Source organism: Cyprinus carpio, chromosome B19 (genome assembly GCF_018340385.1).
Source record: "Cyprinus carpio isolate SPL01 chromosome B19, ASM1834038v1, whole genome shotgun sequence".
Classification (NCBI taxonomy): domain Eukaryota; kingdom Metazoa; phylum Chordata; class Actinopteri; order Cypriniformes; family Cyprinidae; genus Cyprinus; species Cyprinus carpio.
The window spans coordinates 19,553,243-19,576,858 of NC_056615.1; the positions used below are offsets into that span (position 1 = coordinate 19,553,243).

At 38.1% G+C, this 23,616-nt stretch overlaps 1 protein-coding gene across 24 annotated transcripts in view; it reads right to left on the reverse strand.

The window, feature by feature from the left end:
- Nucleotides 1–683: 683 nt before the first annotated feature.
- LOC109064031 (plectin-like) overlaps nt 684–23,616 on the reverse strand; it is a 93,943-nt gene continuing 71,010 nt past the window's right edge. For 18 of the 24 annotated variants that reach the window (XM_042744925.1, XM_042744930.1, XM_042744928.1 and 15 more), the window contains 20 exons: nt 22,594–22,945; nt 22,064–22,141; nt 21,755–21,916; nt 21,539–21,643; nt 21,112–21,207; nt 20,839–20,964; nt 20,494–20,646; nt 20,013–20,167; nt 19,677–19,803; nt 18,640–18,823; nt 18,314–18,343; nt 16,922–17,082; nt 16,552–16,730; nt 15,539–15,677; nt 15,052–15,408; nt 14,825–14,908; nt 14,641–14,745; nt 14,378–14,476; nt 9,619–12,963; nt 684–9,080 (listed from right to left, as the gene is read on the reverse strand). In XM_042744925.1, the coding sequence (XP_042600859.1) occupies nt 2,772–9,080; nt 9,619–12,963; nt 14,378–14,476; nt 14,641–14,745; nt 14,825–14,908; nt 15,052–15,408; nt 15,539–15,677; nt 16,552–16,730; nt 16,922–17,082; nt 18,314–18,343; nt 18,640–18,823; nt 19,677–19,803; nt 20,013–20,167; nt 20,494–20,646; nt 20,839–20,964; nt 21,112–21,207; nt 21,539–21,643; nt 21,755–21,916; nt 22,064–22,141; nt 22,594–22,945 (12,346 nt within the window). In that variant the 3' untranslated portion in view covers nt 684–2,771. The remainder of the gene's footprint in view (nt 9,081–9,618; nt 12,964–14,377; nt 14,477–14,640; nt 14,746–14,824; nt 14,909–15,051; nt 15,409–15,538; nt 15,678–16,551; nt 16,731–16,921; nt 17,083–18,313; nt 18,344–18,639; nt 18,824–19,676; nt 19,804–20,012; nt 20,168–20,493; nt 20,647–20,838; nt 20,965–21,111; nt 21,208–21,538; nt 21,644–21,754; nt 21,917–22,063; nt 22,142–22,593; nt 22,946–23,616) is intronic. The other 6 variants (XM_042744927.1, XM_042744932.1, XM_042744931.1 and 3 more) reach the window with 1 other exon arrangement.

The following is a 23,616-nucleotide window of genomic DNA, read 5'->3' on the forward strand; positions in this document are numbered from 1 at the left end:
ATGATTAAGCATTGTGATTTTAATGCAACCAAACTTGTTTATGGCAGACTTTGACATTTGTATTGCAAACAAATATTGACACGGACAAGAGTTTTGCTTAGTGTTTAGGTGGAGATAAAGTTAGAAGACTGCTTTAAACATTTAAAGCAAAGCTCAGAAATAATTACTGTATTGAACTGCATTATTAAATAATCAAAATACACACACAACTTGTAAAAAAAAAAAAAAAACATTAATTCCACCATTGAATTACAATGTTTTGATGGCAAGGTAATTTACGTTTTACCTGCTTATTTTGGCTTAGTCAGGAATGTTGGTTTCTTGATTTTATATGCAAATACGGCTTATATGCAAATAACTAGCATTTTCTTAAAAAAAAAAAAAAAATCTTGTCATTAAGGGCATTGTGTGTGTGTGATATAGCTTGAGGGGGTTTGTAACAAATCCAGTGCAAAAACCTGTCACATAACATGTCAAATCTTTAAATTAATGGATTTAAAGCATTACATAAATTGTGTTTAGACTTTTTCAAACCCTTGACCAAATTTAATGCTACTTCATTTGGTTTTAATGCTGAGGGTTGACATTAAAGCCACTCTTATGTTATTTTTGTTGTTGTTTCAGTGATACTTGATGTGACTAACTACAAAGGAGTTGACAAAAAGGGTAAACTGACAACGTACAACAGATATTTAATGTTTATTTACAATAGGATATTAATATTTCATCTCGTAAATACCATACTCAGATCATGCATTCAATATCAGAACAGTTTCAAATATACCTTTTAAGTGCCTCAAAAGCTTACTTTAAAAAAGGTTTTGCTGAGTGTAACTGCTCATATTGCATCATTATAATCATGTTAGCAGAACATAAAAAGCAGAAGATAGGAAAATATAACTAAAATTGAAATAATATGATTTACAGTACAGTGAAAAAACATCATCTGATTGGAGAGACTGAAGCAGATTTTTTTTTTGTGCCACAGAAATTTAGAAGTTTCAGTTTTATGACTACAGTTTTAGATATGGCATTATTTGTTCAATTACAGAGAACCTTGTTCTTGTAAACATCTACATTCAGTTCAGAGATCAATGTTTAATTACTTGCAATGCTTGTCAGTAGGTCTACAACATTACATTGCAACTGATATACAAAGTGAATGTATGTGGTTTACATGCCAGTGTTTCTAATACTACACTAAAACACTTCAGATTTAGTGTTCAAATTGACCAGTAAGGGGAAATATCAGTTGAGCAGTCTGATTTCTTCTATACACCATTAGCGTTTTTAATGCTACTTAACCAAATAAATCTAACAATTAATAAGCAAAGATGAAAATGGAGCATAAATAAAGGTAGTGGAACATGTATGTTGGTTGAAAGATCACACTGATTGTGAATCTTTTGAAAGGAGGAATCCATTCCATACGCTCTAAACACACAGGTGGAGCTCAAGTGGCAGTAGAAGATAGGGAGCTATTTAGTGATTTAAAACAAAGCAATTATCATAACAAATGGGGACTTGAATTTAAAGAGGCAGTCGGGGCATATTCTGTTGTAGGCAGAAAGAGACACCTCCTGATAAAAAATGAGACCCATTATTTAAGACAACTACACAGTGCAGGAAAAAAATGTTTACATCGACATTATTGGCCAGGTTTGTTATTATTTAAAGTGCCACTGTAACAGAGAAGGGAGTGTCCCAAATGATAAAGGCTGCTTTTATGCAACAATAAACAATGCAAATCTTATATTGCTACATTCTATATCATCTGCAATGAGACATAATTATTGTCTTAACAAGGTGCACATTACATTTATGAGGAAATTAATGCAGATATTACACAAGGTTAAGGCGCAAGTGAAGTCCCCTTTGAATCAGACGAAGGACCAGAGGCAAACTATGGTTGGGATGTGAGTCATTTATGCCTTTTAAAGATGTTTTATTGTCATCTTTAGAGTAATTTGTGGCAAATTCTGCAAGGATCTGGAGTTTTTAAGATGGCTGTGGGGTTGGTGAACCCATTTCACTAGTAAGACTGCATATTTCAAGGTTTATTGTTTTCTAGTTTCCAATCATGAGAAGAGAATGGATTTCTCAAGAACAATGTCTATGGCAGTGCTGCCAAGATGTCTAATGTTTTGTTTATTGACATGCTCCCAATCATAAATGTCCAAATGGACTTTATTCCGCTCTGCAGATAATAACAGCTCCACCCCCCACCCCCTTCCCTCCCCTCCCCCCATGCTGGCTTAGAATGTTCAGTGTTAAAATTCAACCAAATGTGTACAGATACCCTAAGGATCTTTACATATACACACAAAACATATAACAAATAACTTTTACATCTCATTTGAAGCATTACCATATCCTCTCTAAGAAATCTAAACACTCTTGAAACTTCAATATTTTTCATGTGCCAGTTTACAAGGTACATGGAAAAAACATAGGATGATAAAAAAAGAGAGGCTATAAGTATTTAACACTGCTAATAATTGAAAAGACTGAATATAAAAAAATATATATATATGAAAATGATTCTGCCATAAATGCTGTGCAGAATAAACTATTTATGATGTAATTTTATACTGTCATGTCAAAATGAAAAGGAAAGTGAGAGAAAAAAAAACATCTGTATATTTAACTAAATATATAAAAATGAAATAAAGAATTAAAGCCAGTCTTATATAGCATTATTATTCCCATCATTAAAAAGCCCATTAGCAATATCATGCAGAGCAGGATAAATGTCCTTTTGTGTACATAAATTAAGCAACTAAAGAGGGCTGAGTTTGTGATGATGTGAAGATTCTCTTTTCATTATAGCAACAGTTCCTGCCTGATGCTAAAGCTAGAAGGGCTTGCTTTAGCTCATCCATCTGAAGTCCACCATGTGCCCCTGAATCATAACGACGGCCATAGCTTGTGGGGCTGTAAGTGGAGGAAAAACCCATGGAGAAACCTGAGCCTGTAGCATCAAAACTTCCCCTTCTAGAGCCTGATCTTGAACCAGTTCTGGATCCAGACCTCGACCCTGAAGTTGATCCAGAGCCACTGATGCTGTATGGGCTGTAAAGACCTTTACTTGACTGAGAGGATGCCTCTAGCAACCTCAGGCCAGATCCTTCCTCGATCATGCTTCTGTCCATGGCATCCTTGTATGAGATCTTAAGTTTTGTTTTGGGGCAGGTGAGGTATTTTGAATATCCACTGACATCTCTCAGTTTCTGTGCAGTGCGTGCATCTAGAGTGCCCTTCTTGACAGCATCATCCAACGATACTCTTCCTGAAACATCCGGTTCAATTAAACCACCTGTTAGGTACTGGACTTCAAGGAAGCGTTGGCCAGCTTCATAGTAGAGCCAACCCTTTTTTAAGGCTTGAGCGGCGGACATTTTGGATTTGGTTCTTGGATCTTCAAATCCCTGAAAAGCTTTCTGAGCAAGGTTGATACGATCAACCATGATCTTGTCCACCAGCCCTTTGTTCATTGCATCAGCAACAGAGAATTTCTCTCCAGTGTTTGGGTCAATAATTCCTCCTGTGCATGCTTGTGCTTCTAGTAGTCTTTGACCGGTGATATTGTCAACTAGATTCCGATGCATAGCCTCTGTAACTGACACCTTTTCCAAAGTATCTGTATCTAAAATTCCAGCCACTGGTCCAGTTTCCTCGCTTGGATCAGTCCAGGTTGTGGCTGGCGTCTTTATGGACGGAATTGGACTCATGGGATAGGATGAGCTGGATCCAAAGGAGGATGATCGAGATCTGAAGCCACTCATGTTACCAGAGAGCATGTCTGCAAATTCAGTGATGGAAAGGGTACCAGCACGGTACTGGTCCAAAGATGACTGGTCTATGAGGCCCTTGGAGATTGCATCATCAATGTCATACTGCCGTCCAGATCTTCTGTCAATGATCATAGACTTAACAACACCATCTGATGATGAAGTGGTAATTTCTTCCCATTCACACTCTTGCTCTGCAAGCTCAATGTATGTTTGATGGTCAATGAGTCCTTTGCGGTATGCCTCATACACAGACATTTCTTTTCCTGTTTCTGGATCTACGATGACAACTCTACGTTTGCGGACTGAAGACTTGGAGGATGTCTTTCTTTCTCGTTTCTTTTCTTTCAGCAGTAAAAGTGAAAGTCCAGTTTCAGGGTCTGTCATGCAGCGCTCCATGAGCTGGAGGTAGGTCAAATTCTCTTCTGTGTTTGGATCGAAGAACCCCTTTGTGTCGTCAGAGGGATCAGTGAGAATACCATTCATCTCTTCATCAAAGAGACCCCGTTTGTAGGCCATTTCAACAGGCAGTCGATGACTCTCTTCAGGATCAATGATTCCACCAGTGGCTATTTGAGCCTCAAGCAGACGGATACCATGGTCTTTCAGAATAAGACCTTTCTTCATAGCCTGGAACAGGGAGATCACCTTGCCAGAGTATGGATCTTTGTAGCCAGTCACAGCTCGTTCAGCAGAGAGGAGCTTATCTTTAAATTCTGGTCCCACGACTCCCGTTTTTACAGCTTCATTGACATTCATTTTGAGATTTTTGATCGGATCAATCACATACCCAGTAGCTGCCTGAGCCTCCAGAAGTTCAAAGGCAGTGCCTGGTCTGATCATGTTCTTCTTCATGGCTTGGTAGACTGACAGTCGATCTTTGGTAGCCTCTACATACACACCTGCAATAGAGCTGATGCCTTCAAGATATTTCTTCAGGTCTTTACTAAGGTCCTCCACAGAAATGGTACCCTCCATGAGAGCTGTGTAGGTTTTCTGATCAATAATTTGACAGCACAACAACTCATCTGGGGTGATTTGCTTTCTAAGGCCCTTAAATAGAAGTCTCTTGTCTGCCAGAGACAACAATCGTAAGCCACTGTCTTTATCAACCTTGCATCTTTTAAGAAGTAGTGCATAAGACAGCTTTTCGTCTGTTGTAGGATCCATAAACTGTTTGACATCTCCACTTGGATCAGATATCCTGTCACTGGTTTCTTTGTTTATGTAACCACGTTGCATGGCGACATCAATTGGGAGGCGGAAATAGTACTCCGGATCCATGAGGCCACCTGTTGCTAACTGGGCCTCTAAAAGCTTCATGGCATAATCCTCAGGAACGAGGTCCTTTTTCATGGCTTGGAACAAAGAAATCACTTTACCGCTATAGGGATCCTTGTAACCTGTGACTGCTCTTTCAGCAGACAAGAGTTTGTCATGGATCTCTGGGCCAACAAGACCCTTCCGGACGGCCTCATCAACTGTCAACAATTCATCTTTCACAGGGTCAGTGATGAATCCTGTTGCTGCTTGTGCTTCCAACAGATCTATGCCAATGTCAGGTTTTATGAGACCTCTCTTCATGGCTTGGTAGATGCTAACCTTTGCATAGTTATCTGAGAGTATTCCAGCAATACTGCCTGTTCCAAAAAGATACTGTTTCACACTTGGCATCTCCATAACCTCCCGAATCGTTTTCTTACCTTGTTTGAGCAGGTTGTAAGTTTCAAGGTCTATAATGCGAGCTCTGTAAAGTTCATCAATAGTAACCCGGCGTCTGATGACATCACACGACATACTCTGCTCAGTCCTGATGATCTCTCTTTGTTCAATAATTTCGATTACAATAATGACCATTCTCTCTTTTGTGATTTTGCCGGAGCGGTACTGTTCAAGAAGCCTTTGTCTTTCCTCTTCTGGAAGCAAATCTGATTTCATGACTTCCCATAAAGTCACTTGTTTCCCTGCAAAACTCTCATGTGGTATGTCAATTTGAGTGTTAGCTAAGTCCATTTGTGCTTGCTCCTCAGTGTAAACATAGGATTTCTCAGCTTTCTCTGGAGTCTGGGCTTTAGAAAGTGGCAACAAGACAATTCCAAACTCTGGATCGGTCATGCACCTCTCCTTCAATTGTTTGTATGTGACATTCTCATCTTTGTTAGGGTCAGTGAAACCTTTGATGTCATCTGTGGGGTCTTTAAAAGATTTGGCTAATTGCTTGCTGAAGTAGCCACGCTGAATGGCTATATCACTGGGAAGTCGATGGCTATTTACTGGATCAATTATCCCTCCAGTGGCCTCCTGAGCCTCTAGAAGAGGTATGGCATGTTCTCTTAGAGCGAGCTGTTTTTGCATTGCTTGAAGAAGAGAGATCTTATTACCAGTGTATGGATCTTTGTAACCAGTTACAGCTTTCTCTGCGGATAGCAGTTTCTCATGAAGCTCTGGACCGACAATACCAGCCTTAACAGCATCATCCACTGTAAATTTCTCATTCCTGTTGGGATCAACTATGTAGCCAGTAGCTGCTTGGGCTTCTAGCAGGGACAGACCTGTGTTTGGTGTCAGTAGTTTCTGCTTTACTGCTTGGTAAATGCTGAGTTTTTCCTTGTTTTTTTCTAAAAATACCCCAGCAATACAATCAGAATCTTGAAAGTAGCGTTTGATGGAGTCAGTAACTTCTGCAGGTTTCTTTTTGCCTTGTTGGATTTTATCATAAGTGTCTTTGTCAATGATATTAGATTCAAACAAGGAACTGGCTGATACAGGACCCCTGAAACCTTCAAAGTTGTCCTGTCTCTTCTTTTCTTTTTCATCCACTGTAGTGATCACAATCTTGATCAGTTTTTCAATAGTGATTTTTCCTGTTCTATACTGCCGAATAAATTCAATCCTTTGTTCTTCTGTGAAATATTCAGAGTTGATAATTTCCCAAATGGTGATTATTCTTCCTTTAAAAAGTCCACTGTGTAACTCAACCGTAGCATGGCTCAATGTCTCTTTAGTTTGTGCATCAGAAACTGGTTCCATTTCCTTTGACTTGATTGCCTTTTCTGATAGTGGCAGCAATGGGAGACCAGTCTGCTTATCAGTGATGCATCTTTTCAGCATTTCAGCATAAGTGACATGTTCTTGTGTGTTGGGGTCAACAAATACTGTGTTTGTGTCTGATGGGCTGCTTAAGTTTTGATTCATCTCCTCATTTAGGTAACCACGTTTATATGCAATTTCTGGAGTGATGCGGTAACTTTTCTCTGGGTCAATAATTCCTCCAGTTGCAAGTTGAGCTTCCAGCAGACGGACACCTTGGTCTTTCTTAATGAGATCTTTTTGCATTGCCTCAAACAGGGATACAGTTTTTCCAGTATATGGATCTTTGTAACCACAAACAGCTCTTTCTGCAGATAACAATTTCTCATGCAGCTCTGGGCCAACAACACCACTTTTGACTGCTTCATCAACTGTGAACTTTTGGTTTTTCACAGGATCAATTATGAAGCCGGTTCCGGCTTGGGCCTCCAGAAGGTTTAGTGCAGGCTCTGTTCCAAGTAAGTCCTTCTTCATGGCTTCGTAGAAAGACATCTTTTCAGAAGTTGACTCAATCTGCACTCCAGCAATACTGTGTGTACCCTTTAGGGCTTTCTTGACAGGTTCAAGCTCAGACACTTCTTTAATAGTAGCTTTTCCATTGTGCAATTTGTTGAATAAATCTTTATTAATAACTTTTGCTTCCAGAAGTTCAGATGCTGGCACTGATGATCTCAAACCATCAAACACAGGTTCCTTCTTGTTCTCCTTGTCCTCTACAACAGTTATTACAATTCTAATTATTTTTTCAACTGTAATTTTGCCTGTCTTGTATTGACGGATAAGATCCTTTCTCTGATCTTCAGTGAAGTACTCAGAGTTTATGACCTCCCAAATGGTGACAGTCTTTCCTTTGAATCTTCCAAATGGAACTGTTAAGTTAGCCTTACTAAATACCTCTTTAGTTTCCTCATCGGTATAAGTTCTTTCAATTTGGGCTGCTTGTTCTGTGATTGGTAGTAATGGAATGCCTGTCTCAGGATCTGGTTTGCATCGCTCCAGTAACTCACCATAAGTGAGGCTATCCTGAGTGTTGGGGTCAGTGAATGCTTTTTTGTCAGCAGGAGCACTGGAAAGAACTTTGCTTAGGTCTTCATCGAGTTGACCTTGTGTGCATGCCATCTGTACAGGTACACGGTGGCTATTGACAGGATCAATTATCCCACCAGTTGCATATTGAGAGTCAAGAAGTTTAGAGGCCTGCTCCTCTGCGATTAAACCTTTTTTCATTGCTTCAAATAGTGAGATTGTATCTCCAGTGAATGGATCTTTGAATCCTGTGGCAGCCCGTTCGGCAGATAACAACTTGGTGTGCAACTCAGGTCCAATCAAGGTATCCTTCACAGCTTCACTGACGGACAGTCTTCTGTTCTTAATGGGGTCAATTATGTAACCAGATGCAGCTTGAGCTTCGAGAAGCATCATAGCTGTGCTTTGTGGAATCTTCTTGTCCTTCAAAGCTTGATAAATACTCATTTTCTGGTTGGGTTCAACTATTACACCGCCAATGCAGTCTTTACCTTTTAGGCACACCTTGACCTTGTCACTCTTAGAAAGCTCTTGCACAGTTGTTTTGCCTTTCTTAAGCTTGTCGAATTCTTTTTTGCTGAGCACACCAATCTCATGAAGTCTGCTTGCAGGCACCTTGTCTCTGATTCCATCAAATGCCAGGGGTACATCTTTCTTCACACCATCCACTTCTGTAGAGCCATTTAGGACCTTCTTTGTGGTTTCTACCATTGTCATTTGAACTAACTCTTCTTCGGGGACATTGTCAGTTTGGATTTCAATCTCCTTGGTGTGGGATGGCTTCTGTGAACTCTGAAGCTGCTGGAGTTTTTCTCGCAAGTTCTTGTTTTCCTCTGCCAGAAGTTTCTCTTGTTCAATTCTTTTCTTTTCAAGTTCTTGCATTTCTTTTTGCTTGGAATGCATCTCTTCCTCAGCATCCTTTTGCTTTTTGATAGCAGCATCCATGGCAGACTGCAGTTTCTTTTTCTCCTCCTCCATTTGCTCCTTCTGACGCTCCTGTTCATCTTTGAGTGCTTCAGCCTTCTTAACTTCATCTTCAAATAGCTTCTCCAGCTTCTTTTTCTCTGCCTCGACAGCTTTCTCTTTCTTCAGCAGTGTTTCTTTTTCTGCTAAGAATGTTTGCTGGAGGATAGTCTTTTCCTGCTGTAACTGTTCTTGTTGTACATTGGCCATCTGTGATAAAAAGTATAAAACAATAGTTATTTCAATATAAAACCCTGAATCCAATGAATACAGTTCACTATATAAATTACAATATATTACTGCATACTACAGTAGGCATTAATTAAAAGGTACGCTAATATCTAACAAGTTAACTACATTTAGTTCATTGAATAAATAAGTAAATTATGTACATTTTAGAAAAATTACAACAAATTATAGTGTCCAACTTGCAGACATTAGATATTAATAAAAAAGAAATAGTGAAACCAGTAACTTGTAAATATGGGCTGTACGATATAACTGTATACTAAATAAATGGATTTTTGCAATTCAGTAATTATTTATACTGTATCATGGACACTATAATGTAAAAAGGGACCAGAACATCTTTGTTCATGACAATTGCAGGTTTTGTTACTACTGTGATAGGCAACATGCAATTTACATGAACAAAGGTTCAGAAGTTGTATGAAAACTGTTAATTGTTAAGGGGATTAAAGGTAATATGTAAAATACTCGGCCACAGTACTACAACATATAACAATACCTCTTTTGATTGTTTTTGTAAGTCAGCAGCCTCTTTTTTCAGTTTTTCTTTTTCTTTCTCAAGCTCTGCAATTGCTTTATGCAGATCATCAGCCTCTTTTTTGCTCTGCAGCCTTTGTATTTCAAGTTTCTCAACAACAGTATGTTTTTCTGAAGTCTGTTTTTCTGTCTCTAGTAGCCGGGATTTGATTTCATCTGCTTGTTTCTTGAATTTTTTGGCTTCCTCCTCTGCTTTTGATTGAGCATCACTTAGCTGTGCCACTTTGATCTTCAGTTTTTCAGCGTCTGCGGTAATCTCTAACTGCCGCTTGCGTTCAGCCTCTAAGGATTTCTGGAAACCTTCAGTCTCCTGCTCCAGACGCTCCTGCATCTCCTTTTTGGCCTCCATTAGCTTTTGAGCCTCTACCTGTGCCTGATCTTTCTGTTTCTGGAGCTTTTCAGCTTCTGCCTTTAGCTTTTTTGCCTCCTGAATTGCCTGTTTTTTCTCTTCCAGCATCTTATCAGCCAGTTCCCTCTGTTTTGCAAGATCAGACTCTGCCATTTGTCGTAATCTTGCAGCTTCTTGAGCCTCAATATTGAGCCGTGCTGCCTCCTCCGCCAATTTTTTCATGTTCTCTGCCTCTTCCTCGAGAAGTTTCTTTGTGTTGTCCTTATCTTTCTTCATAAGCTCTTGGTTTTCCTTTTCAATTTTCAGTTTCAGTTTTAGTAAGTCCTCCATCTGAATCTTAACTTTTGATAGCTCATCCTCTACTTGAGCCTTCTGCTTAATGGCATCACTGACCTCTTGTTTAAGTCGCTTAAGTTCATCATCAAGGATGGATTTCTGTTTGTCCGTCTCATCAAGTTGCACTTTAACCTTCACTAACTCCTCCTCAACTGACGACTTCTGCTTCAGGGTCTTTTCTGCAAGCTTTTTGTACTTGGCCATTTCAGCATCAGCCTCTTGTTTTAGTTTTAAAGCAGCAGCTTCTGCCTCAGCCCGTCTGGAAGCTTCTGCCTCTGCTTCCTTCCTCATTTTTTCAGCATCTTCCTGGGCTTTTGCCTGTTTGGCAGCTTCAGCCTCAGCTGCCTGCTTTTGACGCTCTGCTTCCTCTGCTTTCTTCTGCAACAGGGCAGCCTCTTTTTCAGCCTTGTCTTTAGCCTTTTCCGCATCTTGCGCCAGTTTCCTTGCTTTTTCAAACTCTCCCTTGAGTTTATCCTGAGCCATGGTGTCTTTATTTTGCTGGAGAAGAACATCTTGGGCTTTCTGTTCAGCAGCAGAGCACTTTTGTGCAGCCTCTTTGACTAAAATGACCTGTTTCTCAGCTTCTTTCTCTGCAAGCTCCCTCTGCTTTTTAGCATCCTCCGCTAACTTTATAAGACGCTCAACCTCCTCTTGAGCTGCTTTGTGTTGCCTTGCTGCCTCTTCTTCTGCAGCTTGGATTTCTTTTACCTTGGCCTCTGCCTGTTTCCTTTTTTTCTCTTCTTCCAAAGCAAGTTTTCTGAATTTCTCTGCCTCTTCCTCTGCCTTTGCTTTGCTCTTTTGTGTCTCATCCGCAATACCCTTCAGTTTGTTAAGCTCAAGTTCAAGGTCCTGTTTGCCAGTTGAAGCCTTTTCGAAATTTAGTTTGAGAATGTGGATCTCCTCCTCCACCACTTTCCTCTGTTTCAATGTTTCTTCTACAATTTTCTTTTGCCTGTCAAGCTCAGTGTCTGAGGACTTCTTTAACTGATCAATCTTTTCTTCGATCTCTTGCTTATGCTGTGATGCTTGATCTTCAAGAATTTTCCTCTGGTAGGCCTCGTCTTCAGCTTTTCTCTTTAGACGGTCATTTTCAGCCTCCTTCTCTTTCAAAGCAATCTCAGCCTCAGTTTTTAGACGGGTTGCTTCATTGATAGCTGCCAACTTTTCTTTGAGGATCTTCTCAGCCTCTGCTCTCTGGCGGGCAGCTTCTTCTTCTGCAATCTGCCTGTGTTTCTTTGCTTCTTCTGCAACTGACCTCAATTTAGTCGCCTCCTCAGCCAGTTCCTTCATCTTGGCAGCCTCAGATTCAAGTAGTTGTTTGCTCTTTTCAGTGGTTGACATAGACTCTTTCTCAGCTTTGGATTTCATCTGCAACAAAACTTCCATCTCCTTCCTAACTTTGATCAGTTCCTCCTCCAGCTCTTTCTTCTGTTTAACAGCAGCATTAACATCATTTTTGAGACGCTGGAGCTCATCATCCAAGACAGTCCTCTGTTGTTCAGCATGCTCAAAATCTGCTCTTAACCGAATAAGCTCTTGCTCTGCTACAAGCTTCTGTTTAGCCGTTTCTTCAGCCATCTTTCTTTGATTCTCCAGTTCCTTTTCAGCGGTCTCTTTCTGTTTAAGGGCAGCCTCCTCAGCTTTTGCTCTCTTCTTTGCCTCCCGTTTGGCCTCCTCCTTCTGTTTCTCTGCATCCTCCTGAGCTGCAGTTTTTTTACTGGCCTCTTCCTCTGCCTGGAGCCGGAGCCGGAGCGCTTCATTAGCCTTCTGTCTCCATGTCTCTAGCTCCTTCTCTGCCTGCTCTCTCGCCTTATTTGCTTCGGCTTGCTGCTTTTTGAGATGTTCTGCCTCTTCCTGCAGTTGAATGACCATTACTTGCTCATGTTTGAGTGACTCTTCCAGTTTTGCTGTTAATGTCAATTGTTTACTCTCAAGCTGGGTGGCTGCGGTCTTCTTAGCCACCTCCTCTACCACTTGAATCTGTCGCTGCTTTTCCAACTCTGCTTGCTTCAGGTGCCTCTCAGCTTCCTCAGCTTGGAGCTTGAACTTCTCGAGATCCTCAAGGGCCTTCCTCTTCTCTTTTGCAGCCTCCTTTTCGGCCTCTGATTTCAGTTTAAGCTCCTCCTCTGCCTTGCGTTTCTTCTGAGTTTCTTCAGCAACTTGTTTCCGAAGCTTCTCTGCCTCGTCCTGTGCTGCCTTTTGAAGTTTGTCAGCATCTGCTGCTTTGTCCCTGAGCTGCTGAAGCTCTGTTTCAGCAGTATTTTTTTGTTTCATCGTCGTCTCCAGCTGAAGCCGGATTATACGGATTTCTTCTTCAATTCTTATGCGGCTTTGGAGCGCTTCCTCTACCTGTTGGGTCTTAGACTTGATTTCCTGCTCTGAAATGCTTTTGAGCTCCTGAAGCTCTCGTTGGATATTGTGCTTCTGTTTTTCAGCATCAACAGCAACATCCTGTCGTTTGCTGACTTCATCTTTCATTTTTGTCTTCAGCTCATTTGCCTCTTGTTCAGCTTTAACAATAGCCTTTTCCTGAGATTCAGCTAATTTTCTTTGCTTTTCTAGTTCAGCCTGCATTTCAGCCAGCTTTTTCCTCTCTTCCTCCTTTAGTCTTTCGGCAGTTTTCTGTATTAGTGGAGGTAAAAAGTCGGGAAAATGGGGACAACGGTTAGCATTGTAGAGTTAGATTTTAAAGACACATGTAAGTACATGGACAAAGTAAGAGGTAATTAGGCTAAATAGTTATACTACAACTTGTAGTATAATGTAGTTGCAGAAGATTTATGAAGGATAACATAAAGTCACAATGTATGGTACACAAAATGAGACACAATCACTTGACAAAACACTACAGCTGGAATACTGAATGGCATAAATACTGAATGGCTTCATGCTAATGATGTGTTATTACTAGATATGGCTTTTTAGCTACATAAAAACTGTTGTTCACATAATTAAAATACTATCTTGTGATTTTGAACACCCAAGACAGAAGGTCAGAAGGTCAACTCTTGAATCAAAGATGCCAAATATGGAAATTTAGCCTTTTAAAAATTTTACTGTAGAGGGTCACTGAAGGAAGAAGTACTTGAAAATGTATATTTAAGGTTTTATAATGCATACAACAGAACAGCTTAGTGATGCAGCAAAGAAAGAATGACATCATGGGGGGGGGATAGGTCTGATGAATGCCAAACTGTGTAGATTTTGATCATTCCAATAATATATATTAATGCATATATTATTTAATTTTTGTGTGTATTTCTAAATAATGCAAATGTAATTAACAAGGGGACTGGATAAGGATGAACATGCATTTTGTGGACAGTTTACCTCTTTAGTGCCCAAACATGACAAACATTCATCATGATAAAGCACTGGCAAGCAGTTTCAAGAAGCAAACAAGAAAATAAAGGTTAGGAAGGAAAATGGAAACAAAAAACAAGAAAACAACTACAGGAAGGGGTGAAGCATACTCTGAGGGAAAATCAACAATCAGAGCACAAAGGAATGATGGGTAAGAATGCTGCTTTCTTTTTCCAAAAGCAACAGACAGAATCCAACCAGGAAATTAAACTAGAGACAAATGTGGCATCTCCGCTACATGTTGCAACATGCATTATCTTTTATTTTTCTGGATGATAGAAAATTTTAAGTTTGCTTCAGGCTGAAGGATACCTATACTAACTGAGAGCTCACTATAATGGAAGAGTTATTAAAAAACCTCCATAGTAGTAAACAGATCATGAGAGACATACATAGTGGAAGAAATGGAATGTGCTGCACCACTAGCATTAACATTAGTGAAGACCTAGGTGAGCACCTCGATCGGTTACATTTTTTATTTTCAGAACTTTTACCTCTAGCACATGGCCAACAATAGCAAATTCAGTATTGTGTCACTCTTTAAGAACTGTGTCTCATATGGTTTGTATACTGAAATAAATACATATTTCTTATGTCCATACATCAATAAATTGAACTACATGGTTAAGTTAGTGAGTTACAGTTAGTGCTAGAATACAAATATGACACTTACCTCATCATCCCCTAGACGGCGCTGTGTCTCAATAATGAATTTAATATACTGACTCGAAAGAGTCATCAGCTCACTATAGCGTGTTCTCAGAGTCACATACTGAAAGATGGTTTTAAAGTTACTTAGTATGTCATATATGCAATACAATCAAGAATAAGTATACAATCAAGTATAACACTTTAAGTTGCACATACAGTATGCTTATTTAATACATTTATCAGAATGAGATTCAAAAATAGATGGATGTCAGATATCAAAAGTACCTCTTGGATGATGTCATCAGATACAGACTCCATTTTGGTCTTCTTCAAAGGAGAAGCGATGGGCTCCACCAAAGCTTTATATGTCACCAGCTGAAGCTCATAATCCTGCATGAGAACATATAGTCAGACTGCTACTCATAAATCATAAATCATAAAACATACATGCAGCGACATGCACACACACCTTTATGGCATCAATGTATGCTTTAGCATATTTCTGGCACTCATCCACCTTGTCCTTGTTCTTCTCAATCTCCTCAAGCAGTTTCTGTAAAGTGGATGGACATGACGTAAATAAAAAAAAATCAACTACATGATTTTATCTACAGGATAAATATTAGAGGACATTCATTTTATAAAGCATTGAGAATAATAAATTAATTAAACCTTTGTAGATAGATAGATAGATACCTTCTCCTGGTTCAGCTGTTCTTGAAGGGTTTTGCTGTCACCTATAGGCACAGCATGAAGCTTTTCCTGCCTTTGTTTGGCATCTGCTATCCAGCGGATGAGCCAGTCATAGCTTTGTCCGTAGGCCTGCATCTGCCTACTTAGAAGGTCAAGTTCTCGCTGCCTTAGCTCGATCTGAGCAAACACAGCCTGCCAGCGGTCCTTCAGGTTGCCCACCAGCTGCCTGTAGTGCTCCAGCTCTATGTCCCGCTCACTGTGCAACTGAGACATCCGGTCATTCACTGCCGTAGCCCTCTGAAGCCCCTCTTCCAGATGATCAAACGTGGATTGCTTGCCCTCTGCTTCTGTGCGCAGTTTCTAGGGTCAAGAAAGAAAATGAGAACATGAACATGTTTGTGATGTTATGTGTAATGTCTTGAAGTTCACATAGGAAACCACTAACAATTATTTCATGCATAACTAGGTTTTTGTATGAGAGTCAATGCACCTGGAGCTGTGTTTGGTTGGCCTCAACGTCTTTCTCATTAACAGGAATTTTGTTTACATCACGCAGTTGGTTTTCGCACTTGTTGAGAATGTCTTCAGCTCCCTGTGTGCTGCGGATTACCATGTCAATGGTCTTCAGCCTTTATGGACAAAAAATAGGATCTGCTTTATTTTATATGGAAAGGACAAAAAGGTGACTTAGTGGGGGAAAGAAATTTTTTTTATTGAATACTTCATCTAAAAGTTTTGGGGTCACTATTATTTTTCTATTCAGCAAGGATGCATTAAATTGATCAAAAGTTACAGTAAAGAGACTTTTGTATTCTTACAAAAACATCTATTTATATTTCTTTCATTTCATTTTTATATCATTTTCATTAATCAAAGAAAAAAAAAATACATTGAGCAGCACAATGTTTTTCAACATTGCTAATAATAAGAAATGTTTTTGACAACCAAATCGACACTTAAGAATAATTTCTGAAAAATCCTGTGACACTGAAGACTGGAGTAATGGCTGTTGAATGTTCAGCTTAAGGATTTTCAGCACAGGAATACATTGCATTTTAAAATATATTAAAATAGAAAACAGATATTTTAAATTGTAAAATTATTCCATAAGATTACTGTTTTTACTGTAGTGTTGATCAGATAGATGCAATGCCTTGGTAAGCATCATTCAAAAACATATACCCCCGGTTTCCCAGACAAGGCTTAAGCCTGGTCCCATACTAAAATGAAATCTGAGCTGTTTCAACTGATAGAAACTCGCACTGATTAATCCTAAAACATGTCAGTGCTTTTGTTTTGTCTTGAGATGTACACCAATAATGTTTTTTCTAAGGCACGTTTATAAAAATTACTTAAATGTCCTAATTGAACTATGGCCTAATCCTGGCTTAGTTTAAGCCCTGTCTGTGAAACCAGGCCTTAAAAAAATTACAGACACCCAACATTTGATTGAAAGTGTACTGCATATATTTAAAAAAGAAAAAGGTAAGACTTGAGTCTTACTTGTCGAGATACACAGAGGACAGACTGTAGACATGCTCCATCTTTTTCTGGGTAACGTCTATTTCTGAGCGCAGGACAGGTGCAGAACTGGACTGCTGAGATGTGGCCAGCACTGCTTCACTCTTCTCCACCATCTTATCCAGGTCTTTCTTTATACCCTCCAGCTCAGCCTGCACCTTCTGTAAAACGAAGTGAGAATACACAAGTATATTGAAGTATGAAATAATATATATGGGGATTATAAACACTTTAATGACTGAAGCCAACATGGACAGGCTCTTCATTTAAGATGCATTTAAAGGTATTTCTTCATCCAAAAACAGTAAATTCAATGGCATCAAGTTCAAAAAGATGCAGTGCTTCTGCAGACCTTCTGTTCAGTGGCTCTCTGTGCACAGGCTTTGAGAGGCTCCTTGTCCACCAGCTGTCTGAGGCGGTTCACTGTGCGGCTCTCACAGCCCTCTAGTCTCAGTCTCAGGTCCTTGATCTGGGTGATGTAACTCTTACACACCGACTCATCCTGTTCCCCTGAATAATTAAAAAACTTAGTGTTAAAACGGCTCAAACTCTGATCTCAAAATACAATTCAAAATCAAAACCACACACAGATTTCTAGGAATGTCTCCTCAGTCATAATACTAGATTAATGTTGTATTTACACTACAGGCACACTACAGTTCAAATGTTTGGGTTCAGTCAGAATTGTTAACATTTTTGAAAGAACTCTCACCAAGGCTTTATTCATTTGATCAAAAAAACAGTACAAACAGTAATACTGTGAAATATTGTTACAATTCAATGTAACTGTAGTAACGCTTTATTTTAAGGTGTCCTTGTTACACTTTACATGTACTTACTATTATAATAACAATTAATTATGCATAATTACATGCAAGTAACCCTAAGCCAAACCCTAATTCTAAACCTAACCATATAGCAAGTACATGTAGTTAATTAATATTACTCAGTACTTAAATGTATAACTACACTGTAACAAGGACACCTTGAAATAAAGTGTAACTGTAATGGTTTCTGATTTTAATATATTAAAAATATATATATTTATTAAAGTGTTTCACACAATCCCTTAGAAATCAGTGTAATAATGCTGCTTTAGTACTCAATAAATCATTTATTTTTATCTATGGTGAAAACAAATGTGCTACTTAAAAACAGATGTGCATGCCAAAAATTAATCTTAAAAAAAAAAAAGTTGTGCTGTCTTCATAAAAACTGTGATAACTGTCCATTTTTTTTTTTCAGTTTTCTTTGATGAAAAGTTCAAAAGAGTGGCATTTATTTTAAACAGAAACCATTATAAATGTCTTTACTGTGAATTTTGATCAATTTAATGCATCCTTTCTGAATAAAAATATTAATTTCTTAAGCCCAAACCTTAAAACAGTAATGTATATTTTCACATGAAATCAAGCTGACATAGTTAGAAGCATTTGCATTCAAGTGCATGTGTAAAGAATGTCTCAAGGTTTAAAGTAAATCGGTTCATTTGCACGCTGTACATACACTACATCTCAAAATGTAAAATATTGAAGAAATCTCTGTAATTTGAAAATGACATCACACAAGTGAAAAAAAAATAATTAAAGACACGTTCAGAAACAGCAAGACACTGCTCCATTAGCAACACATTGGAGTCAAAGGGGAAGAAGGCAAAATGCACAAAGTGTGATGCAAACGATAACATCAAACACATCATTAGCATATTAATAATAAATAACACAACACTATCATCACCCACCACGCACGCTTCCCTTTTGGATGAAAACAGGTTCTGAAAAATAAGTCTTGCAGTCATAATGGGAGGTGGCTCTATTGAGAATTTTCAAACTGTGCTGTGATAAAAACAATGAATCCAGCAGAAGTAATGAAAATTCCATAATGCCTTTGTGTGGCATCAAGCATGCAGAAAAATCTGCAGCTGTGCTCACAGCTACACCTTAAAACAAGGTTGTTCCTGGGGCCAAGATGGCTTTGTCTGTGTGCAATCTCATTTACTTGATGAACAGTGAAAGTGATGGATGGTTTCTATGCATCTGAACAAGCCCGCCAACCTAACCTGACACCTACCTTGTTCAACAGAGCGTAGCAAGTTATCATAGTGTTGAGTAGCTTTGCTGTAACTGTTTTCTGCTTGCAAGCGATCATCAGCACCGAAGAGCTCAGAATCCTGACTGTCACGCAGGAAGGCCTGATAGTGCTCCTCCAGGTTCTTCAGGGTCAGTCGATATTCCTCAACTCTCAAAGTCTTAAACTACATAAAAATAGAGAACAGAATGTGTCAGCTAACTAAAATATTCATGAGTATATTTATATGTCTGCATGCGATGAAATAATACATAATATTTACAGTGTTATTTAACATAGTTATTTAAAGTGATGTATGATATATTGGATCAGTTATAAGCCAATATTATTTTATTACTTAATTTTATTTTTCATTACAATCGAAATATATTGCATGATACTGAATACTGAATTATGCATGCTCAAACTGAACTACCATTCGCAAGACTGGGGTCAGTAAGACTTTTTAATGTTTTTGAACATCTTATGCTCAACCAAGGCTGCATTAATTTGATCAAAATACAGGAAAAACTGTAATACTGTGAAATATCATGAAAATTCAAAATAACTATTTTCTATTTGAATATATTTGAAAATGTTATTTATCATTCTGATTCAGATTTTTAGAAGCCATTAGTGTCACATGATCTTTCAAATATCATTGTAATATGCCAGTGCTCAAGGAACATTTCATATTGTTACCATTATATGTTGAAAACAGTTGTGCTGCTTAATATTATTCTTGTTAAATATATGGTTCTACATTTTTAAGTAGATTTTTTTTATAATATTAATAAATGTCTTTCCTTGCTGAAGCAAATAATTTTTACATACTGTACATTATGATATTTTGATTTTAAGTATATATATTTGAAGTATATAATGGCATATAATTTTGTATCAGACATTTATTGTAATAATTTCCATCATTTTATAAATATTGGTGCATATTAGTTGTAGTATTTTGTACAACGACTTTTTTGTGCTGATTTTGTATTAAGTTTCTGAATACCAAAAAGAGGTGCATATGTGCAAGTTACCATGATTAAATTCCAGGAGTTGATAAGCAGGATATCTCGCATGAGATACTGCCAGGACATCAAGCTCTTCATATCTACATGCAGCTTTTGCCAAAGGACCATCAGCCTCTCCAGACTCGCATCTAATCTGAGGTTCAAAGCAGAATTAAAGATAAGGTGGCAAAGCCAAAGGCTGATCAGAAGGATTTGGTTTATCCAGAAAAACCACACATCTCAACTCAAAAGTCAAAGACAGAGATAAAAGGAGTATGTGGAATTTGAATGTGCTGCCAACTAAAGCAAGGGAGGTCAAATGAGACAAGACTTGTGCACTCGTATCAGGCTGTACTGTGTTACCCAGAGCTGATGTCCAGGGCCTCTTTGTTGGTGGGAGGGATGATAAAACAGATAGATGGCACTGTGGCCTCGTTTCCACTGGAGTTTCGCACTTTCCAATTGTACGGTTGGGAGTTGTTCACCAGGACACATTCATCTCCTTTGTGTACTGTGATCTGGGTTAAAAGAATGAAGAATGTTGTTCTGCAGTGATTAATATGGATTACATTTTGTTCTGTGACTAACAGCAAGACAAGTTATTGGGTGAGACTGACTGCTTAGCCTGTGTACTAAAATATTCATGGTTAATTGCAATTTATTATAGAAAACATGCATGTGATTTCCACATACACCATTTTTAAAAAGAGGGACTGTGATAAAGGAAGGCAAATACCAAATGTGGTTCAAAACATAGTTTATGTGTCCTCAATTGTACCCCCAGGATTAATTTGGCTTCCTTTATTGCCAATGTATACAACAAAACAAGCGTGAGAGTGTTTACCTCCATTTGTTTGAAGTCACAGACAGCCTGAATGGGTAATTTGCCTTTGACAGGGTAAGCTGTGTTCCTCGGCTTTAGCTGGATAATGGTCTTGGCTCTCCGGTTGAGACCCTCCAGGTGTGTCTTGAATTCGTTTAGCTGTTCTTTTTCTTCCTGAAGATCAGAGAGATAACTTTGTATATATATTGCAAACATTTCAAATTAAATTAAATTGAACTGAACTAAGAGTTTCAAAGGCTCTCTAATCTAATAACATAATCTGAATGGTCAAATAAGTAATTGCCCAGCACTAAATACATTTTGGTGTTTATTGGTTTGTAAAATCCCAGACATATTAACACCCACCACTGCATCCTGTAGAAGATCCTCTAGCCGTGTGACTGTGATAGAGCGGTCACACACATACTTCTTCTTCATCACGCCATCCATCTTCTTCATCCTCTCTTCAGCCTCTTTAACATCTGAGAAGAACTGTAGAATAGAAAAAATAGTTAGGAGATCAAAATAATTCAGCTGAAGTTGATTTTAACAGGGTTGGAGGTCTGTTTGTCTGTAACCATGGGTTCTGAACTGTCAACAAGAATCTCTACAAGCACAGAGTTTTATTAAAGTATGTACCTGGAAGTAAGCTGTGTTTTCCTTCAGATGAGTCTCAATGCAGCAGCACAGCTGAAGGATCCAGCTCCACTGAGTCTGAAGTGCTGCAGTGAAAGCCTACAGAAGAACAGATTACAAACATTAAAACACAGAATTATCTGCTACAATATACAATGGAGTCAAAAGGTCCTCATTGAAAATCTGGGATTGAAAATATAATTGAAGCCTGGAAATATAAAGTTTCAGGACTTTAAAAAATGTAAAACATAAACTTTGCAAGCTGAAATAGATAAAAATATGGAATATTCTGCCCAAATAAGTAAAACACTTTTTTGTGTTATATTAATCATATAAACATATATATACTATACGTCTATAAGACTCATTTACTCTAGTATTTTGCTTTGGACAAACACAAACAATAAATTATTAATTGTAAACTTTGTACCTCCACAGTTTTCCTGGCAGGATGGCCTTCTTTTAGCAGTTTGTCTCCAGTCATCTGGACATTGTTCACTCTCTTCTCCCTCTGTTCAAGATCTCGCATCAAACCCTACAAGATAGCAAAGGAACATCAACTTTTATTGTCAAATGCAATTAAAATGACATCACAGAGCTATTTTAGTGCAGGTCGAATCATGTCCAGATGTGTTGGTGGTCTTACAGAATAGTTATCTTTCTTGGCAGTCATGTTGGAGTTTCGGTCGCTCCAGTCGTAGTTCACTTCCTCCTCTTCTTTCTCATTCAGCCACATCAGCTCTTTTGTGGCAGCCACAACAAAAGCATGCAGCTGATCTAAACTCCGCAGCCGTGACTTGGAAGCATTCTGAGGTGGAAAATCAATCAAAATTAACCAACAAACAAACTGGCTGATTCTATTTCATAAGGCTTTGCTACGAAGACATTTTAAAATCCATGATTAAAATTCATCAAAAGTGTAAAGTGTATATTAGCTCTAAATTTAAGAACGTACCAGCAGTTTAGCATACTGAAGGTCCAGTTTGCCCAAGTATTCTTGATAGGCTCCCTTACTGACTTGAGTCAACTGATTCTGAGAGGAGAGAAAATGATGTTGTTTTCTGATGCTGGTTTTTTATATGAAAGTCAAGTCAGTACAGCCTTAGACATTCTTAACTTATATGGAGTGTAAGATACTATTTGAACTATTAATACTGTTTAAAAAGCATGCATGGTTTATTGAGAACAGTATTGTTTGTACTTGAGTATCCAGGTTGCTTTATTTAAAGTAAACAGTAAAAAACATATCATATGCAACATAATATATTTTGAATATATAAATATCATCACTCAATGCTACTGTTACTCAGTTCACATGTAATTAAGTAACCCAAACAGAAGAGAGGTGAATTATGCAAATCTTAAAGATACAGTAACCAAAAGTTATACAAAGTGCAGGGAACACAATATCTACTAAGTGAAAAATGTCTCATTTTAAGACCAACTGGATGCAGAAATATGTATTAAAACAATGCACTAAATTACCTCATCAGCCCGCGCACGATCAATCTTGTATTTGAATTCCTCGATGGACTGATGAAGGCCACGATGGCTACCGAGCTGAGACTCCACAGAGGGCAGATCTTCGCCCCACTCTGCCCCATCAATGCGTCTCTGGTTCTCCTCCACCCAAGACAGGAGGTCCTGAATGTACTTGAGAGTGACTTCATCAAGCTCAGGTCTAACACGCTGGGGAGACTGCTGTAATGTTTGCATGTGGGAGATCTGGGTCATGGGCACCTGGGTCATGGGCACCTGTGACACCGTCACACCTGACTTCAGACGTAGATTAAACTCACTGCGCAGGTTAACCAGACGCTCATGGAGACGGTATACCCTGAGAGAACACAGATCAGCAATTACTGATGCTGTTATGAAGATTCTGTGAGATATCATTTATTATAGATATTATTAGATATAGATATTAGTAGTGCTGTCAAACGATTAATCGCATCCAAAATAAAAGTTTTTGTTTTCATAATATATGTGTATATTGTGTACATTTATTATGTATATATAACATATACACAAATAAATGCATGTATATATTTAAGAAAAAAATGTTATGTTTACATATTGGATATATTTATATATAATATAAAATATAAGAATACAAATTTATACATGTTAATATTTTCAAATATATATACTGTATGTGTGTAATCATTTGAAAGCACTAATTATTATTAATTGCTGTTTATGCCGTTTTAATTGCCATTTAATACATACTTTCTTCAAAGCAGCTGTCTTAGATATTGATGATAATATTTATTTTTAGATATTATTAGATATACAGATACTATTATTGTTATTTAAGCATTTTAACTGCCATTTAATACATGTTTTCTGCAAAGCAGCTTGCTTAGATTATTATTGTGAAGCAGTTTTACAGAAAATAATGCCATACAAATCAAGGCAAAAAATAAAAAATAAAACTGGAATAGTTTAACTTTTTCTATTTTTTAAAAAACATTTTCAGGTGACAGGAACAATTACAGTTTTCATAAT